Source organism: Engystomops pustulosus, chromosome 2 (assembly GCF_040894005.1).
Source record: "Engystomops pustulosus chromosome 2, aEngPut4.maternal, whole genome shotgun sequence".
Classification (NCBI taxonomy): Eukaryota; Metazoa; Chordata; class Amphibia; order Anura; family Leptodactylidae; genus Engystomops; species Engystomops pustulosus.
In genome coordinates this window covers 35,399,553-35,419,993 of record NC_092412.1, presented here as the reverse complement: position 1 = coordinate 35,419,993, position 20,441 = coordinate 35,399,553, and the positions used below count along the sequence as shown (strand labels likewise).

Sequence of the window (20,441 nt, the reverse complement as noted above, 5' to 3'; positions counted from 1 at the left end):
GCAGTGCCATTTTGTTCCTATTAAAATGGATAAATTATAATGTAGCGTGACTTACCATAAGATTCTCTAACCCCGATGACGAGTTGAGAGTCAAATGCTTCCCCTAATCTCTCAGCGTGGACCAGCTTCATTGCACTGTCCTGAAGCCGATTTTTAATATTTGAAAATATAGATTCATTCCAGGTATCCAGCATCAGCTGCAAAGACAAGGCACAAACAGTATTAAACATGGGCGAGATTTTGGTGTGTGTATATAATTTATATATACATACATATACACACACACACACAGATGGTCCCCTACTTAAGAACACCCGACTTACAGACAACCCCTAGTTACAAACTGACCTCTGGATGTCACAATAATCAGCTATAACAGTTATCAAAGCTGCCTGCAATGAAGTTTTATTGTTAATCTGGTTCTGATAACAATCCAGCATTTTTCAAATCCAAAATTTGGCTGGGGCTACAATTATAAAATATACAGTTTCAAATTACATACAAATTCAACTTAAGAGCAAACCTACAGATCCTATCATGTACGTAACCCGGGGACTGCCTGTATTTATCTATCTATCTATATATAATCTATCTCTATATATATCTCTATATATATATATATCTCTATATATAATAAAAAAGTTCAATAAAAGACATATCTGATTTAAAAAAAAAAAAAAGAATCAAGGTTCTCTTTTGTCTAAAAATATTGTTAACCTATAGAATATATCCGCTACAATGGAGGGGTTGGAGGGGTTGCATGGAGGGGAATGGAGGGGTTGCATGGAGGGGAATGGAGGGGTTGCATGGAGGGGAATGGAGGGGTTGCATTGCCAGTACGGCCACAGATCAGTTGTTCTTAGTAGCTATAAAACAGGTAATGGAACAGGAAGCAGCCAACTCCATTCTGTGTATAGTGATCAGACCAGGTTACTGCAGATCAGCTCTCATTCATCTGTAAAGGAGCAAAGGTGCATAGCTTCACTTCAGCCACTACACAGAGAAAGGCGCTGTCTGTTTCCTGTTACATTCTCTTTTTATTGGCTAATTTATCTGATGTTGATGCCCTATCCTGACCATATTGGCCTTCAGTAGTAATAGTTCCAGTCAACAGAAATGTCATTTTTGGCTGGTGACAGGATGAAATAACCCAAGCTAAGCGGACTTTAAAAACTTGTCAGCATGCTAGATCATTTCAGTATCTTATATAAGTTTTATTCACATTACCTGGCTTGCTGTGGAGAGTCCCAGGGGAGGGGGGTATATGCAGCCCGTGTCTCAGTCTCATTATGTATTCTTCCTCTACACCATCCCCCTCCCTCCCCTGCCTGCTCAATGGACATGACAGGAAGTGGGGAAATAGCTCCATGAGTGCGTGTGTGTTTGTGTGACTGATACAGGCAGCAGCATCCCCTCCCTGGGGACTCACTACACGCTGCTGGTAATGCGAATGAAACTTATATAAACTACTGAAATGCTTTAAAGTTTTTAGACCCTCTAACTCAAGACAGAAGAGAACATGACCTACCTTTCTTACAATACTGTCTTCCACATTTGATTTCTTGTTGCTCCCCTGTTTACCCATTAAAGTAATTTCTAGTTGACAGAAGGGCTTGGGTAAGATGTCGCACTGGGTGAAGAACTTGCGCCATTCTACTATATAAGCTTTTAGTAAAGCAGTGTCATCCTGATGACTCAATACTCTCTTTAAAAGATAAAAAAAAAAATAGTTCACAATTATGTTATTCAAAGAAATTATCAAACAAAACCATCAAAATCCACTTTTATAAACCAGGGGCACTTACTCATAGATCCAAGTAGCGTGACTGTGGCAATCCTTCTATTTATTATCCATGGTATTTTTCCTTCTTTGAACAACTTAAAGTTATGCTGAATCGCTCCTGGGGGGTGTTACCAGAACTCCTCCAAGAAGCAGATTCACCGGCTGATACTTCCCCCTCTAATGTATGGGGGAGGAATGGGAGAAGTTCTGAGGGAGCAGCTTTAGGGTGAAACAGTGAGATGGTGCAACATGGAGAGGCTCCGGTTACAACCCCTGGAGCCCTACAGGCTCATTAGCATAATTGTAAAAGTGGATTTTAGAGGAAAAGCCATTGGATAATAAATATAAGATTATCAAAGAAACCTCAGAAGATCTACCATAGCCGGTCCCATGACTCCCCCCCCCCCAGGACTTTCAGGGACATTTGCCAAAGACTGCAAGTACTGGCACCCCATTCCCAAGTATTAAAGGGGTATTCCCATTTTAGCAAGTAAATGTTATTGTTTGTATGTTGAAAAGTTATACAATTTTCCAATATACTTTCTGTATTAGTTTCCCATGGTTTTCTAGATGCTTCTAGTGGACAGAAATTTGACCATGGTCACACAGGTGCACGGCTCATTTGTAACACAGAGAGTAATCAGAGCTGTACACATGTGTGACCATGGTCATGGTCAGAACATAGAAACTTTCCATAGAATCACAGCAAGCAGAGATCTAGAAAACCATGACAAATTGATACAGAAAGCATATTGGACAATTGTATAACTTTTCATCATACAAAGAATACAAGTCGAAAAGGGAACACTCCACCTTTCCAGAATCCAGTTAAAGGAAACCTACCACCACGGATCTACATATTAAGGTAGATCGGGTGGTAGGTGCCTCTATTGTACGTGAGGATAGTCCTTTTTAAGGGCTAATCCTCACGTCCCCTGTATCTTTTTATAACTTTTATTCCCCTAATATGCTAATTTTCTAAAGAGGCTACTGGGGTGTGGAGTAGGCGGAGCTGAGGCTACATGGCGCGGCTACTCTACGCCCCAGTAGCCTCTTTGATCCTCGTACCAGATATCCTCATAGCTTCGCGCACTTGCCCGCGAACCTGAGCAGCTAGGGCGCCGAACGCAGGCTTTGCCGACGAGGTTGAAACAGGGCTATCCTCACGTCCAATAGAGGAACCTACCACCCAATCTACCTTAATAGGTAGATCTGTGGTGATAGGTTTCCTTTAAGGGTAAGGCAACACGGAAGGAATGGCACACGATCTCATGTATTTCTATGGGCTCACACAAATAATTATGTATTCCCAAGGCCCCTTGTGGATTAATGGCCCAAGCCACAAATTTGGGAAAGAATCTTATGCCTTCCCCTTGTTTCCTTGTTACAGCTTGGACAGTTTTCTCTTCTGTAATGAGAAGAACTTACACACCAATGACGTATTGGCCACACACAACGGCCCATATGTGGCAGTGTTAAGTTTACACACATTTTAGTAATAAATACTCAATAATTTTTGTACTAAAATAGCATCGCACTCACAGCTTGAGCTTGCTTGATAAAATCTAGAATATCTTCCTTTAAGGCCTGATGAATTTTTGCTGGACCTTTATCATCCCATAGGCAGACTGCATGCACATCCCTGGAAAACAAAACGTGATGAGCGTTCAGCAATGAAATTCTCAGTTTTATACAGAAGAAAATTTTAACTTGTTCGGAACCTCTTTAGAAAATTTACATATTAGGGGAATAAAAGTTATAAAAAGATACAGGGGATGTGAGGATTAGCCCTTAGAAGGGCTATCCTCACGTTACAATAGAGGCACCTACCACCTCTACCTTAATTGGTAGATCCGCGGTGGCAGGTTTCCTTTAAAAGGTTATAGGGTATGTCTATTTCTGAAAAAAGACTAAGAATATGAGCTGTATCCTTAGTATTTCCATGGTGCTGTACAACCATTAAGGGGTTCACATATATTACATTAGTAAAGGAACAAATACAAGTACAAAATATCACATATCTTGCTTCGAGTTCCAACATTAGACCCCGAGGATTATAAAGATGTTTAACACTATCAGTTCAGATCAGCGAGCGACTTGCAGTGTAATAAATAGTGCCGATCCCCTTTCAGGACTGAAAACAGCAGTGTACAGGAGCCCGAAGACTGTAAAGCCCCCTGCGCACGTTTTGGAGAGAGGGTGGGGTGGCGCCTGGTGCCCGGCCATACTTACAAGAAAAGATAGAGCATGCTCTCGTCCCGCCGCCGGGCACTATAGGCGTCATAACCTTCGTGTGCAGGGGGCCTAAGCATGTATAATGGAGTCGGAATACTTACGAGAACAGATCAAACCACTGCTGCTTTGTGACAGACTCCTGGCGTAAAAGCTTCAGAACTATAGGTCTCATAAAATCCCATTTGTCCTCAAACTGAAGGGAACCTTTATTCTGAAAAAGAAAAGAAAGACAATATCAACATTTGGTCTTCTGTAACTGCAATGCAGGACATCCCTCTGATGCCTCTGACATCATAGAATCACAAGACTCTGTTAAAGCCTACACATTTAAAGGGACACTTTAGTCACAGCTGATTCGTTGAATTACACCTTGTGCAGGGTCAGAAGGGCGGAGCATGACTCCAGGTTCCAGCAATACAATGAAAATGAGTCCTGCTCCTCCCATCAGACCCTGCACCTCCATGTATTATTAAATGAATTACTTGTAATGTTATAACAGTGAATGAAGGCCAAAATGATTGTAGCCTCTGGATGATGAATGGAAGCCTTTGGCTAACCTAGTCGCAATACCGAGTAATTACAGAGGAACACTGAGTTATAAGAACAGATTGTTTTATACTGTCACATTACACAGTACAAATAATTAATAAAACAAACAAGCGAGGAGCGATGACAGGTCCTTCTAAAAGGGAACCGGTCACCACAATTTTTCACATATACAGATAGTGACAGGTTCTTATAGAGCCGTAGTAACTATCTGACACCCTTCTTTTAGCTAAAAATTGTTTCCCTCACATCCCCATAAAATCAGACTTCTAAAAAAGCCTGCTATTGCAAGAATTATTCAATTGTGATGGCTTTTTAGGGTATGCTTCAGGCTGTGAATTCATTCCCTTACCTCCAAGCATGTTTATCTTACAATATACCTGATCCTGCGCAATCAGTCATATTATGCCATTACCTACCTGTCTTTATTCTTGCTTGTGTTTATTCTAATAAACATTGATTATACATAAAATTGCCTGGTATCTACGGATCTATAGGAGCGAGTCGGGGCTGCAGTGATTTCATCTGATATATGCCTTGTGTACAGTTTGCTAATGTTAGGATGCTAAAGGACCTGCGATGATATTGCCATGGTCACATGACATTACTGCAGCGTGCAGAGAAAGCATGGGGAGGAGCTGGTTTCAGCCCGAGGAGGCCACGCCCACCTTGACTTGCTACAGACATTCTTGAATACCAGGTAAATTTAAAAAGTTGAGTATATGAGAATCTGAGGGGAACAATTTTTAGTATAAAGAAGGGTGTCTGTCACTAGGGCTCTATTGGGAACCTGCGGCTCGTGTGTATTTGTGAAAAATGTAGCTACAGTTCTCCTTTAGGGAAGTCAAAAACTTAAAAACCACTTTCTATAAAAAGAGCAGTAAAAGGAACCACTAAACCACCAGAAAACCTTCTAGAAAAAAATAAATTAATAAGAGATAACATCTTTAAAGGAAATCTACCATCAAAGTCCATCATGATAAACCTCAGAATAGCGGAGGCTACTGGAACCTGCCACCTGCTAAAAATGACATTTCTCGCTTTTATGCCCCTTTTCTGATACCCCCGTCAGAGACTCCTCTATGGCATGAGGAGAATTTACTGCACCTTACATCAACTGCAGGATGGTGGGTGGTAAATTCCCGTGGCACTTTATTTAGGGATAATGTTCTTCTTTCTTTTGAGCAGATGGCGCAGTATTAATTGCAGCGAGTTCATTTTTATATATATTTACAATTGCGTCACGCGATGAAGACAATTCCCTGACTTTCCTTCATACCCACTTATTGGAGCGGTGAAGATCGCAGGGTCCAGGGGGCATAATCTCCACTATATATTTGGAGCTACCAGTAATCCAGAAATGGAAGAGCCTAATCCCAGAGTAAGAGGATGATCTAATTGGTGATGTCTTGGAGTCTTGCCTGTCGCCAACAATAAGATGACGCAGTTAGATATCATTCATCAAAATTTATTTGACACCCCTGCATCTTCGCAAAACGGGTAGATTGACATCACCTCAGTGCCTGCGCTGTACACACACGCCAGCAGATTTCTGGCATATGTATTGGACCGGTCCACATAGGGGATTCAATGGTAAACCTACTGTCACTATTTCTGACAGGACCTGTTCTCTGATCTTCCCTGGTATGCCTGTTTGGCGTTTTAGATGTGAAAGATTAGACTCATCATAAATGAACTTTCCTGCAGAAGACGTTGTTCTTAGCCAGGAAAGCTACTGCCTTACACTGGATAAGAGACACTAGACCAGTGATGGCAAACCTATGGCACGGGTGTCAGAGGTGGCACTCAGAGCCCTTTCTGTGGGCACTCAGGCCATCGCCCCAGGTGTTAACAGAACTGCATTATCTTTGGAGCTCATCCTGCTGGACCTACCATTCATCCTGTACAGAGAGACCCTGGAGAGAAGTTACAATGACATTCTGAATTTGTCCTCCTTCCTTCAACTCTATTGGTGGCCTCAGGGGGCCGATACGATTGAATGATGTGGAAGAACCGGTAGCAATAAGTTGCAGCTTAAAATGCCATTTTGGCACTTCACGGTAAATAAGTTGATTTTGGTTTACATTTTGGACACTCTGTCTCTAAAAGGTTCGCCATCACAGCACTAGACCCTCGCTTTCACAATGTTAGCAATTGGTGAATCAGATTGTTCCCTATGAAAAGGTTATCTATAAACGCAGAGATTGCCCTGCAGAATTTGATAATATATGGAAGAGATTGTGTGACTCTCTACTCACCTCTTATTCCCCAGAAGATATTGTGGCTGGTATGAATATAAAACCTATTGTACTACTGCTCTGTGGTACTTTACTATTCATCTAACTCCCTGCCGTGGAGGGTCCCTGCCCTTTCTGCCTCTGACCTCCATGGTCTAAATTTGTGTATCTGCAGATAGAAGGATTTAACGTATGACCTCAGTCGATGGTTTCATAGGTTTTACTTGGTTACTAGTTGTAGGATACGGATTTGTAGTTAAATGTTGTCATACTTGAAGGTAAAGATTATTGTATCATCTGTATAACATTGCATTAACACGTTTGCATGTGATGACAACTATACTCTATTGTTTGTACATTCTTCAATAAAGTTTAAAAAAAAAAAAAGGTTAGAAAAAAAATGACATTCCTGGTGACAGGTGAGCTTTAAAGTTGTTGGCAAATTCCACAAATAAAAGATATTGAAAAGTTATAGAATGTTCATATACTTTCAGTAAGAATTCATCGCTGTTTTCTAGATCTCTCTCATTCTATAGGAAGCTTCTATATTTACTTCCTGTGTGACATCACATGACCAGGGACAGATTTTTTTATCCACGGGAAGTAACCAATGAATAGAATGACAGCAAGCAGAGATCTACAAAACAGCGAGGAATTGATACAGAAAGTATATTGGAATATGGTATAAATTTTCACTACACAAATAATATTCCTCCTTTCCATTAACTTAGAAACGCAATCCAACCGTCACTTGTGAATGGAGCCTTAGTATTTTGTGGAGGGAAAGTGGACAAAAAAAAAAAAAAAAAGGTGTTTTTTCCTTTTTTAACGGCCGTGTGCCATCCATTCCATACAGTTTTAATAGAGGTAGCACACAACCACATTCACTTCAATGGACAATATGGTCATCTACATTAATGGCTATATTGCCCTGCGCACCGTATTAGAGCTCCTGAGCCTGCGACATATTGTCCCTTTAAACTCCCGCAGCCCTGTTATATTGGAAATAGGTTAACTGAGAAACTAATTTGCAACACAAAAACTTAATCTCTAAATCTTTCCCACATGTCAAATGTCAAGTCTGCTCGGACAAGAAACTTTGGAAACAGAAACCAGACAGCGATGCGAATAGCTGAGCCCCTGTCCCCTTCTATAAATAAATGCAGCCGTCCCCTGGCTTACAGCATTAGCTCACATATGTGACCTACAGTGCACACACTGTATCTGGTCATCGGGGACAGTAGCACAAGTTCTGTATAGCTACTATTTTCACCTAAGGGAGCTGACAAAAATTATTTTCCAAGATATTGGGACATATTACTCAAAAGTGGTTGCAGATATAGACAGAAATACTTTTAGTGCAGTTCTGCTCTCAGACACTTTTGATAGATCTCCCCCACTGTGCCTCATCACACCGTTACCTAAATGGGGCGGCCACCGTGCAAAATATGGGACATATCAGCTTCCGATGAAGAGGGGGAAGGGTGAGGAGCAACCCAGCTGTGTACTTTAACCAGCAGAATGGGCTGATTGGTGGGCAACACACAAGGTGCTCCCCCTTGAGGTAATTTTGATGATTACTCCTATGAAAAGATCATCAATAGCCTGGGAAACCGCCTTTAATGGATGTAATGGAGTTTACTGGAGGAATTTCAATTGGAGAAACTTTATTAACCCATGCAATGTAAAGGGAGAAAAATGTATAATTAAATCTTTAAAGCGGTTCTCCAAGACTGTTCAAACTTCTATGTGGCCGAGACGGAGCTGCTTAAAAAAAAAATAAACCAGTTCTTACCTCCACGGTCCCTTCCGCAAGTCTGTGCCGAGCGCAGCTTCCGTGACCCTGGAAACAAATAAGGGCACAGACCGGCGAGACGGCAGCGGAAGAGACCGCAGAGATAAGTACAGGTTTATTTTTTTAAGCAGCCCCCCCTCCCAGCAACATAGAAATTTTTGAAAAGAACTGGACAACCCCTTTAAAGTGTACCTAGGATCCATTTGAAATAGATTTACCACTTCTTCCTAGGGTTACTTAATGGGTGTACTATGCTTTTTTTTACCTTAATAAATTTTATTTGAAAAAAAAATAAAAATTTTAAACAACCCCACAACTTTAAAGTCACCACCTTCCTCAGTCCTTACAGGACCTGTGCATTGTAGAAAGTGATAGTGGCATAGTAAGGCAGAATGTTTAATACCTGATGGGTTATTCTCTTAAAGCTTAGGTTGTTACATGTACAGGAGCTGAGCTGTCACCAAGTGCAGCCCCGAGCCTATGAAGTGAAACAGACACCATTCTAATTGTAGTGGTCAGACCCAGTTACTGCAGAATGAACTTCCCTTTATATGAAGAAGATGCAATTTTGCTCAGCCACTACACAGAAAACGGCGCTGTCTGCTTCATGTATATAGGGGCTCCATTAACACCTTTGGAACCTGGAGCCCCTCAGGCTCATTTGCATAGTCTTTCATCCTGCTGGTAGATGCCCTTTTTTTTGAGGATGACAGGTGGATGATTTTTGCAGACATGCAGCTAAGGCATTTTGCAGCGCGGCATCCTGGCTTAAAGGACCTCTATCACCAGGATGAAAGACTGTATGCAGGTCCGTTTGCATAAAGGCCTTCATCCTGGTGGTAGATGTCCTTTAACCCTTTAAGGACCTCGCCCTTTTTAGTTTTTTAATTTTTATTTTTCACTCCCCACAATCAAAAATCTATAACTTTTTTTTCCACGTAAAGAGCTGTGTGACAGCTTGTCTTCTGCGTAACAAATTGCACTTCATAATGATGGTATTGAATATTCCATGCCGTGTACTGGGAAGCAGGAAAAAAATTCCAAATGCAGTGAAATTGGTGAAAACACACATTTGCAGTGTTTTCTTGTGTGCTTGGAATCAATGGCTTTCACTGAGCGCCACAAATGACATGTCTGCTTTATTCTGTGGGTCGGTGCGATCATGGGGACACCATATTTATATAGGTTTTATAATGCTTTCATACATTTACAAAAATTAAAAACTTGTGTTGAAATTTTTTTTTTTTATTTTGCCATCTTCTGGCACTAATAACTTTTTTATACTTCGGTGTACAGAGCTGTGGGTGGTATCTTGATGAAGTTTTCAATGCTACCATTTTTAGGACTGTACGACCTTTTGATCACTTTTTGATTTTTTTTATATTTTTCAAAATGGCAAGTGCCATTTTTTGACTTTGGGCGCTATTTTCCGTTACGGGGTTAAATGCAGTGAAAAAAACGGTTATTATATTTTGATAGAATGGTCATTTTCGGATACGGCGATACCTAATGTGTTTGTGATTTTCACTGTTTATTTAGATTTATATCAGTTCTAGGGAATTCAAGTTTTTTTTTATTATACATCTTTATTTAAACTTTTTTTAAATTTTTACTTTTACTATTTTTCTGACTCCCTAGGCTACTTAAACCCTAGGTTGTCTGATCATTCCTACCATATACTGCCATACTACTGCATAGCAGTACAGACAGTCCCCGAGTTACATACAAGATAGGGTCTGTAGGTTTGTTCTTAAGTTGAATTTGTATGCAAGTCAGAACTGTATATTTTATCATTGTAATCCCAGCCAGAACTTTTTTGGTCTCTGTGACAATTGGATTTTAAAAATGTTGGATCGTCATAAGAATCAGGATTAACACTAAAGCTTCGTTACAGACACCTCTGATACCTGTTATAGCTGTTTATTGTAGCCTAGGACTAAAGCTAAATAAATTACCAATATCCAGAGGTCCGTTTGTAACTAGGGGTCGTATGTAAGTCGAGTGTTCTTAAGTAGGGGACCGCCTGTATATGGGGATTTTCTTCCTCATGCATTACAATGTGCAAATCGCACATTGTAATCAATGGATTGAAACGAGACAGCCTCGAGTCTACAGAAGACCCGAGGCTGTCATGGCAACGGATCGCACCTCCCCGATGACGTCACGGGGAGCGGCAATCTCCAACATGATGGCGGCGCCCCACGCAGTGGGTGTTTGTGGAGACTTTTCTTACTAGAAAAGACACAAACAGCTACTGCCTCGGACTCCCCTGGATATTAGGAAGGAGGTAGTCCATATTGTGGCCCTAAGGGTCTTACCACCCATTTCTCCTGGTACTTAGATGCTACATCACCCAGACCATGGACTGAAGGGCATCCTAATTAAAGGACATCCATCATCAGGATGAAAGACTGTATGCAAATGAGCCTAAGGAGCTCCAGTCTCCATTAACACCTATAGGCCGGCGCCACACGTGGCGCTTTTGTCTGCGCTTGCAAGCGCAAATGCAGACAAAGTCGCGCCCACCGGGGCGGGCCTCGGCCCGATCGCATCGGCGTTTCTATGGAAACGCCGATGCGATCGGGCCGAGGCCCGCCCCGGTGGGCGCAACTTTGCAAGCGCAGACAAAAGCGCCACGTGTGGCGCCGGCCATAGAGTCTGGAGCCCCTCAGACTCATTTCCATACATGCTCTTTAAGGATTATTTTAAAACATGTTCAGCCAAAAGCAGGTGTGGATAATAATGGGTGCGAACATAGTCCTCTTTTATCACTCCACTCCTGGTTTGGACATCAAAAAAACTGCATCCGAAAAACTAAATGTGTGGACGCACCATGAGGCATGGGCACGGCCTCATTATTTTATCTCCAAATGTGATACAAGGAGCGCTGCTGTTGTGCTGGGGAGAAGGGACTTCTTCTATTCTATCTCATTATGATGCTTGGAGTCCCATTCTGGACACTGTGGTCAGTCTGAAATCCAGCCAGTGCATGGTCTATGGGTCAAAGACCAAACACAGCAGTGTGAATTAGTCCTAAAACTAATCTCCTTCACACCAGTGTATTCTGTCTGTGAAATAAGACCAATGTGACAATCCTGATGACTTCTGGGAGATGGATCAGTAACTAAAAACATGATCATATATGAGTATATGGAGGAAGAGATCTGTGGGGATTCGGGGAGACCTAGATGCTGGGGGTCTGCATCTAAGGACAATGTTTAGTTCAGGACAAACAGGTCCATGAAAGTTTATGTTTACGGACACATCAATGTATTTAATCGCATCCACAACATCAGACTGTCTACTTTTGCTCCCCATGTGGCTCCAACTGTACAGAAGAATTAATCTGAAATCGATACATTTGCCATATTAAAGGAATGTTCCACCTTTATGAGATTAGTAGTACAAGCAGTCACTTCATTACTTAATCTCAGGGATGTTTCTGATCATAAAATAACAGAGAATCTGTGCAACAATAATTGACTCGACTAGTTTTGGCGCATTACCTGAACCGAGTGTCAAAGTGACAAAAAAAAAAAATATATAAAAAAAAAACAACAACAACTAAATAAAATAATATTAACCCCTTAACGCTCTGCGCCGTAGCTCTACGGCGCAGAGGTATAAGGGATGTATGAAGAGGGCTCACGGGCTGAGTCCTCTTCATACAGAGGTGGGGGTTTTTGCATTTTGCACAAAACCCCCACCGCTAATAACCGCGGTCGGTGCTTGCACCGATCGCGGCTATTAACCCTCTAAACGCCGCCCGCAAAGTCGCGGGCGGCGTTTAAAAGACGGCGGCGCGCGGGCGCCGCCATCTTTTTTTCGATCGCCACGCCCCCGAACGTCATCGGGGGGCGGCGACCGGTTACCATGGTAGCCTCGTGTCTTCTCTTGACACGAGGCTACATGGTTTATGCAGGTTCGTTACAATGAGCCAGTGGCTCATTGTAATGTAAGACCTGCAAAAACGCCATATATTGCAATACTGTAGTATTGCAGTATATGGTAGGAGCGATCTGATCATCTAGGGTTAATGTACCCTAGATGGTCTAAAAAATAGTGAAAAAAAAAAGAAAAAAAAAAGTTTAAAAAATAAAAAAAATTAATAAAATATTAAAAGTTCAAATCACCCCCCTTTCCCTAGAACGGATATAAAACATAACAAACAGTAAAAATCACAGACATATTAGGTATCGCCGCGTCCCAAAATGCCCGATCTATCAAAATATAAAAACGGTTACGGCCGGCGGTGACCTCCGAGGCGGGAAATGGCGCCCAAATGTCCGAAATGCGACTTTTACACCTTTTTACATAACATAAAAAATGAAATAAAAAATGATCAAAATGTCGCACAGACCTCAAAATGGTAGCAATGAAAACGTCGCCTCATTACGCAAAAAATGACCCCTCACACATTTCCGTGCGCCAAAGTATGAAAAAGTTATTAGCGTCAGAAGATGGCAAAAAATTTTTTTTCTTTTTTGTACACATTCGTTTAATTTTTGAAAATGTATTAAAACACAATAAAACCTATATAAATTTGGTATCACCGCGATCGCACCGAACCAAAGAATAAAGTAGGCGTGTTATTTGGAGCGAAGAGTGAAAGTCGTAAAAACTGAGCCCACAAGAACGTGACGCACGTGCGTTTTTTTTTCAATTTTTCCACATTTGGAATTTTTTTTCAGCTTCGCAGTACACGGCATGTTAAAATAAATAACATTACGGGAAAGTAAAATTGGTTACGCACAAAATAAGCCCTCACACAGGTCTGTACACGTAAAAATGAAAAAGTTATGGATTTTTGAAGTTGGAGAGCGAGAAATTAGCCGAAAAACCCTCCGTCCTTAAGGGGTTAAGCATTAAAAAGCCCCTGAGCGGGCCGGAGCGGTAGGGATGTGTCTCCCCATTATCTGATGGTTGATATTACTTTGCGAACACAATATAAGGTCACATGACTGTGTTGTCACAAGGGCCACTAATAAGTAATAATTCTTTATTTATATAGCGCACACAGATTACGCAGCGCTGCACAGAGCTTGCCAAATCGGTCCCTGTCCCCAATGGGGCTCACAATCTAATCAACCTACTAGTATGTTTAGGAGTGAGGGAGGAAACCCACACAAACACGGAGAGAACATACAAACTCTTTGCAGATGTTGACCTGGGACTTGAACCCAGGACCCCAGCACTGCGAGGCACAAGTGCTACTCACTCAGCCACCGTGCCGCCCACTGATATAAATGTGACAACATCAGGAGCATGATCATGGACAAGCCCTTTAAGTGTCCTCCATTACAGAGGTTGTGTCATGTTACTGTGGCCAGTCCCAGTAGCTCAGGGCTCACACACAGGGGCAGCTCCAGTGACAGGGAGCTGTGCACGGCTGCGGCCGGTCCTGTCACTGACAGCAGAAGGAGCAGAGCTGACAGCGCAGGGACAAGGCCGGAGCCAGGCACCAGAGCCCGCACTCCTCCTGCAGGCGGCTTCCACACCCGGACCACAGCACAGCGTCTCCGCACATCACAGGGGGAGGGCTCCTTACCTTTAACAGATGAGACGTCGCCATGTTCCCTGAACTTGTCCTCCCGCCGGATCCCGCGAGATCTCCCCCTTCGCTCACGTCACATCCCGCGAGATCTCCGCAGAGCCCTAGATTTTTTTTTTTTTTCTTTTGATCACGTGACTTTCGCGTGAGCGAGAAGGCGACAGCTCGGCGCTGTCGGTCACGATGTCTAGACTCGCTATTGGTCAGGAGACGGCTGTGGGCGGAGACCGAATGTATAAATACCACAAACAGCCGTTTGCGCGGGAAGTGTCAGTCTGTGGTGGCAGTGGGTTTGGGAGGTTCTGGGTCGTGTGAGAGTTCGCATGTTATGAAAAAATTTCTAAGCTCATTTTTATTATATTTTTGTCACATTCGTGTAAAGGAACAGGACGGCTTAGCGCAGCTAGTCATGAAAATTTGTCTAGGGAAGGGTTGGGGTTGTGAACTAATGTATAAATGCCTCAAAACCACCATTTGCCCCGCAAGTCAATCTGGGAAGGTCATGGGGTGAGAGTATGTGGGTTTTTTTCTCTCGTAAGGGTGCAGTCACACACAAACGCAGTGCTAGGTTAGAGAAGTGGGTCTTGGCCCGATTGCGTATGTGTTCCCCTGGAAATGCACACAATCGATAACCAGAATCGGGTGTCTTGCATTAAAACAATGCAAGACATCGTGTCATGGTTGCTGATCACTTGAAATCCATAGAAACCCATACACGATCAGGCTGAGGCCCATCCCCATATCCTAGTGCTGTTTCTCCGTGCTAAGTTGCGCAGGCGCGCGTGTGCCGGAGAGCTTGGTGATGTCACGTGCTCTCCGGCACCTCAGAATCCGTGCCCTAGTGCAGTGCGCCGAGATAAATGTTAATATAACTTATAAATCGGTGATACGGCGGTTTATTCGACTAATGAAAATGTACCATGTATATGTGTCTTAGATCTACCACTTTTAAGTGGTAGGTTTCCTTTAAAAGGGTATTCCAGGAATATTAACGTCTGATACAAAAACCCATGATGCTACAAATAAATGATCAAACCTATATCAAAACTAAACGTTGTTATTCACAAAATGCAGCCCAAATAGTTTGATTTTAAGATTTACTAAATTATATGGCCTCTCTAAAGTATGTAGAGTTATCACCAAGATGGCCGCCACTGGAAACTACAAGACCCATGAACCTTTAGTTCTCAGTAACTCCTCCTACCTTTTATGTTCTGCTCCCATTGAAGATGTAACAGTCTGTCCCGTATGTCTCACCACGGGATGATGGGGTGATTGTCAATATGGAGCACACTGGTAGTCAAAATTTGATTCGGAGAGTACTTCACAACAAATCTGTTTATTGGTGTCTCGGTAACACAACGCGTTCCAGAATCAGCAGCGATTCCTTTTTCAAGTGAGGAGAGACTAGAAGCTCAGATTTTAAAGGAAACCTACCACTTGAAGTGGCAGGTATAAGAAGGAACTACCGAGCACCAGCTCAGGCTGAGCTGGTGCCGGAGCTTATTTTTGTTAGTGTTTTAAATCGCTGTATCGCGGTTTAAAACACTTTTTAAACTTTATGGCCGAAGCTGCTTCGGCACAGGGATGTACGCGCTCGGCGCTTACCAGCACCGAGCTAACAAAAATAAGCTCTGGCACCAGCTCACCCTGAGCTAGTGCTCGATATTGCCTTCTTATACCTGCCACTTCAAGTGGTAGGTTTCCTTTAAAGGGGTATTCTCGTCTGGGCATTCACATTCAGTTTCACTAATCTTCCATATATAAACATTTCTTCAATTGGATGTTATTAAAAAAAATGTTCCTGTGTGAAGATAATTTCTCATAAATGTAGTCATTCTGTCCCTTAGAAACGAGATAGCTTCCTCGGATACGACCACCTCACACTCTGGCAGCAGTGGCCAGACATGCACTACTAGGTCCTGCCTGACCACCTGGATCAAGCAATCATTACCACAGGACGGCTGTAGGACCTGCAGTAACTCCAGGACACTTCATATACAAAACCTTCTTGTTTATTTGTGCAATCTCTCCAGCAGACGTGGCCGTATCCGAGGAAGCCATCTCGTTTCTAAGGGACAAAATTACTACATTTATGAGAAATTATCTTCACACAGGAACATTTTTTTTAATAACATCTAATTGAAGAAATGTTTATATATGGCAGATTTATCAAACTGAATGTGAGTGCCCAGACGAGAATACCCCTTTAAGTGTCTTCCCAGAGCTGCCAGCTCTATATGATATCTTTTGTAGAAATTTGTCAAAAATGTAGAAAAATTCTCAGTTTTCAAAGTTCTAAGTTCTTTGCTTTTCAAGTCAAAGCACCCAAATAACTTTATAAGCAACATTTCCCGAATGTCAGCTTTATGTTGTCATGGCTTTTTATTTATTTCTAGGGTGTTTTGGGGTTTTGAATTTTGGGTAAAATTTTTCACATTTTTATGAAAATTGCCAAAACCTATATGTTTTATAGGCATAAAAACAAAAAGGAGTTAAAATTAAAATTTGTTTTAGACAATACATTAATTTTGGATGAAATGACAAAAAGCTCCACAAAGCTTGATACCAATTTCTCCTGAGTATGCGAGACCCCATCTGTATTGGTAAACTGCTGTATGGGCACATCGCTGGGCGTAGAAGGGAAGGATGCGCCATTCAGAGCAGAGTTGCATTATCACATACTACAGGCTATAATTTTTGTGGGTTTTTAAAATTTTTTACATTTTTTAACCGTATGGGTTCAGTATCAATTTCATTTTAATCTACTGATTGTTACGGATGCGGTGATACCCAATATGTTGTGTTTTGTGGTGATTTTCACTTTTTTTAAATGTAAAATTAGATACAGGCAGTCCCCTACTTAAGGACACCCGAATTACAGACGACCCATAGTTAAAGACGGACCCCTCTGCCCCCTGTGACCCCTGTTTTACTTTGTCCTAGGGTGGGACATGAACAAGTGACATGCATTGTTAGATTGTGCTGAAACATCAGTGCAATATAGACCTCAATAGCCAATTTGCCCCAGTCAAATATAGTTTTTGATTGTTTTTGGTGTGTTTTTGTCTTCCACTGGACCAAGTATGGCATGTAAAAATGTAAAAACTTTTTTACAGACTTATATTGTGTAAAATTGGTGAGTATAGTGAGGCATTTTTAGCAAATTTTTGTGAGCAGCTTAAGGGCCATAATTTTTTTGCGTGCTACCTTAAAATTTTTTTGTGGTGTTTTTTTGGGACACGTAGAGCTAGTTAAAACATAATAAAAGTTAAAAATAAATTTATTTACATTCTTATTTGGGGATAAAAGTGGAAAAAGGTTTTTTTTTCCGGCAGTAGAAGAGGATGAGGAGCTGCGGCAAAGCGTACCAGGTTTATTATTTTTGCATGGGTGTCAAGGCTGTATATGTTTCTAGGGGAGGCTATGCATAATAATAATAATAATAATTCAAATTGGTCCCTGTCCTCATGGGGCTCACAATCTAAACAACCTAACAATATGTTTTGTAGTTTGTAATGAAACCAGAGTACCCAGAGAAAACCCACGCAAACACGGAGAGAACATACAAACTCTTTGCAAATGTTGACCTGTGTGGGAATCGAACCCAGGACTGCAGCGCTGCAAGGCAGAAGCGCTACTCACTCAGCCACATACTTTGGCAGCGTACTTTGGCAGCTTATGTACTATGCTCTGTGGGGACTGGAGGAGTGCTAAAAATGGGTCTCCTGGTGACAGGTTCCCTTTAACTGTTGGTTGCAAATAAGTGTAATACAGTAAGAAACAATAGTATTAGTCTGCAAAATGCATCCTGTTGCAATCTATTTAACAATTATGTATATTTATATAAAAATTTAAAATATCCAAGTCATGCTGATGAAAAATTGAGTATTAAAACAAACCTCTATTAAAAGTGCTATATAAAAGAATCTTTACATAGTGCTATAGTGCAAATTATTAAATTTCCACGTATTTTCCCTTTTTCCCCATTTTTTTTTCAAATTAGCCACCATCCAATCAATTGCAATGTAACTTGGCTAAAACAACAGTTATATTAATTTTAAAACGAATGCATCACGTCAATATAACGAGCAAAACGCTCCTCTGTATAGATGGCAAAGCGCATCACAGTATCCTGGTGTGTCAGCTGCAAGTCGCACATTTGAAGTAAGAAGTCAAATAGTTCGATAGTCACTCGCAAATTTAAATTGTAAAAAAAATATGTGTAGTGTAATGGTGATCAACCCTACACTTATTTGAAATATTTTCAAATTTTAGATGTTGTGAATTGATGGTACCTATGAACCAAAATATTAACTCCGCTCTGCTCCATACATGTACGGCATAGAGGTACTGAGTCTGAATGACAAACACCCACCACTAATACCTGCAATCGCTACTAGCACCAATTGTGCGTATTAACTACTCTAATGCTGCATCACCATTTAAAAGTCAGTGGTGCACGGGCGCCATCATATTTGCAATGATTGACGCTCTCAGGGATTTTATTGGCGAGCGGCAATGACAGGGTCCAGTCTTTGTCAGACCCAAGGCTGCATGTAGCTCATTGTGACGAATACTGTGTAAGAATATCATATTCTACAATACAGTAGTATTACAGTATCTTGTATAAGCAATCAGTTAAAGGGGTATTCCGGGAATATGAACGTCTGACACACAAACCCATGATGATATAAATAAATAAATACAACAATACTCAATGTCATTAGTAACAAAACGGAGCTTAAATAATTTGATTTTATGATTTACAAAATTTATGGCCTCTCTAAAGTAGGTGGAGTTATCACTAAGATGGCCGCCACTTGAAACTAGAAGTTCCATGATCCTTTAGTTCTCAGCAACTCCTCCTACCGCTTATGCTTTGCTCCCAGTGATGATATAACAGGTCTTCTTGCTCTGTTACCATAGTAATGATGTGTAACGGCCATTACCAAAACACCGGCCATACTGGATGCACTGCAACCAACCGACTACAGACAAACATAGTGGTGATCACATGACCCGCCCAGACAGGTACAGGACATGTGATGTGGACATGTGACCAGCAGCCATCTTCTGTCCTGCAACGGACCGCGCGGAGGAAATTAACGGACTGATTAAAGGGCCAGTAGCATTTTAATTCTTCATTACAGTCTATGTCAGCAGCATTTTCTGCTAAGGGGAGCAAAATTTTAAATAACAACTAATTACACATTAGCTTCTATTTTGAGTGCCAACTTGTATATGAATTATGCTGATTCCTGGAATTCCCCTTTAATCTTCAGTTTTTAAAGTGCCCTATAAGTATTTTAAATAGTATTAAATATCTAAAATTTGTATCAAAAATGTTACAAAAAAACCTCAAACACAAAAGCAAGCAAATCAACCTCCTTTCGCCATAAACTCTTGCCCAGTTGCTAAATACCCAATCTATTCAATAGAATAAACAGAAAAGAAGAGGTAAGCACCACAGACTTTAATAAAAAAAGGAGGAGGAAATGGGTGCTATCCGATGAACTCTTACCCCAAGAGTACATAAATTAATTACAGAAACACAGCAGCGCTCCAAAAATTGTGAAAAAAAAAACGAAGGGTTTTTATTCTATCTCTGGCAACGTTTCAGCTGTGAACCAACCTTTGTCAAGCAATGAACCAAGCGTTACAATGGTGTTATATAGTTACAACATAGTGACGTTTTTTTATACAGCAATTAAGGATAAATTCATATCTAAGGTCCGTGAACTTACACAAACTTCATATAACGTGATAGCAATATGTACATGATACTCCATTTCATAGATATATAGTCAAAACAAGATCATACATAGTACAATATTATGTAAAAAGTACATATACAGTTAATTAAGGCACAAAATCACCTGTGCGATTCAATCCCCATGTTGCCCAAGACGCCGTCGGCATCTCAAAATCATAACCGCGCATGACCGGAACATAGGACGGAGAGTGTGTATCTGTACTGTGCATGTCACGCCTGCGTACTATCATTCAGATGCTGGAATGCGCCATATTGGAAAAGGTTAGTCGTCATTGCTAACTGGTGCATGCGTGAACTATTGCAGCGAAGGTCCGTCGCCATCTTTTTTTTTTTTTTTTTAATATATATTTTATTAGATAAATACAGTTATTACAGATTAATTAAGTGATAAAAAATAAGGAGCACACAGGAACCTTCTAAGGAAAGAAGCAGCTGTTGTGCCCATTGACCATATCATATAATAAATGTACATTCATCAAACAAGACAACATTAGTTTACAAGAATGTTTTTTTTTTTT

At 41.2% G+C, this 20,441-nt stretch overlaps 1 protein-coding gene across 1 annotated transcript in view; it reads right to left on the bottom strand.

The window, feature by feature from the left end:
- Nucleotides 1-14,285, bottom strand: part of CUL5 (cullin 5) — a 29,580-nt gene extending 15,295 nt beyond the window's left edge. Inside the window, exons 1-5 of the mRNA XM_072134234.1 lie at nt 14,145-14,285; nt 4,120-4,229; nt 3,326-3,425; nt 1,529-1,705; nt 56-197 (exon numbers count right to left, since the gene is read on the bottom strand). Coding sequence (XP_071990335.1) covers nt 56-197; nt 1,529-1,705; nt 3,326-3,425; nt 4,120-4,229; nt 14,145-14,168 — 553 coding nt within the window. The 5' untranslated portion in view covers nt 14,169-14,285. The remainder of the gene's footprint in view (nt 1-55; nt 198-1,528; nt 1,706-3,325; nt 3,426-4,119; nt 4,230-14,144) is intronic.
- Nucleotides 14,286-20,441: the final 6,156 nt, after the last annotated feature.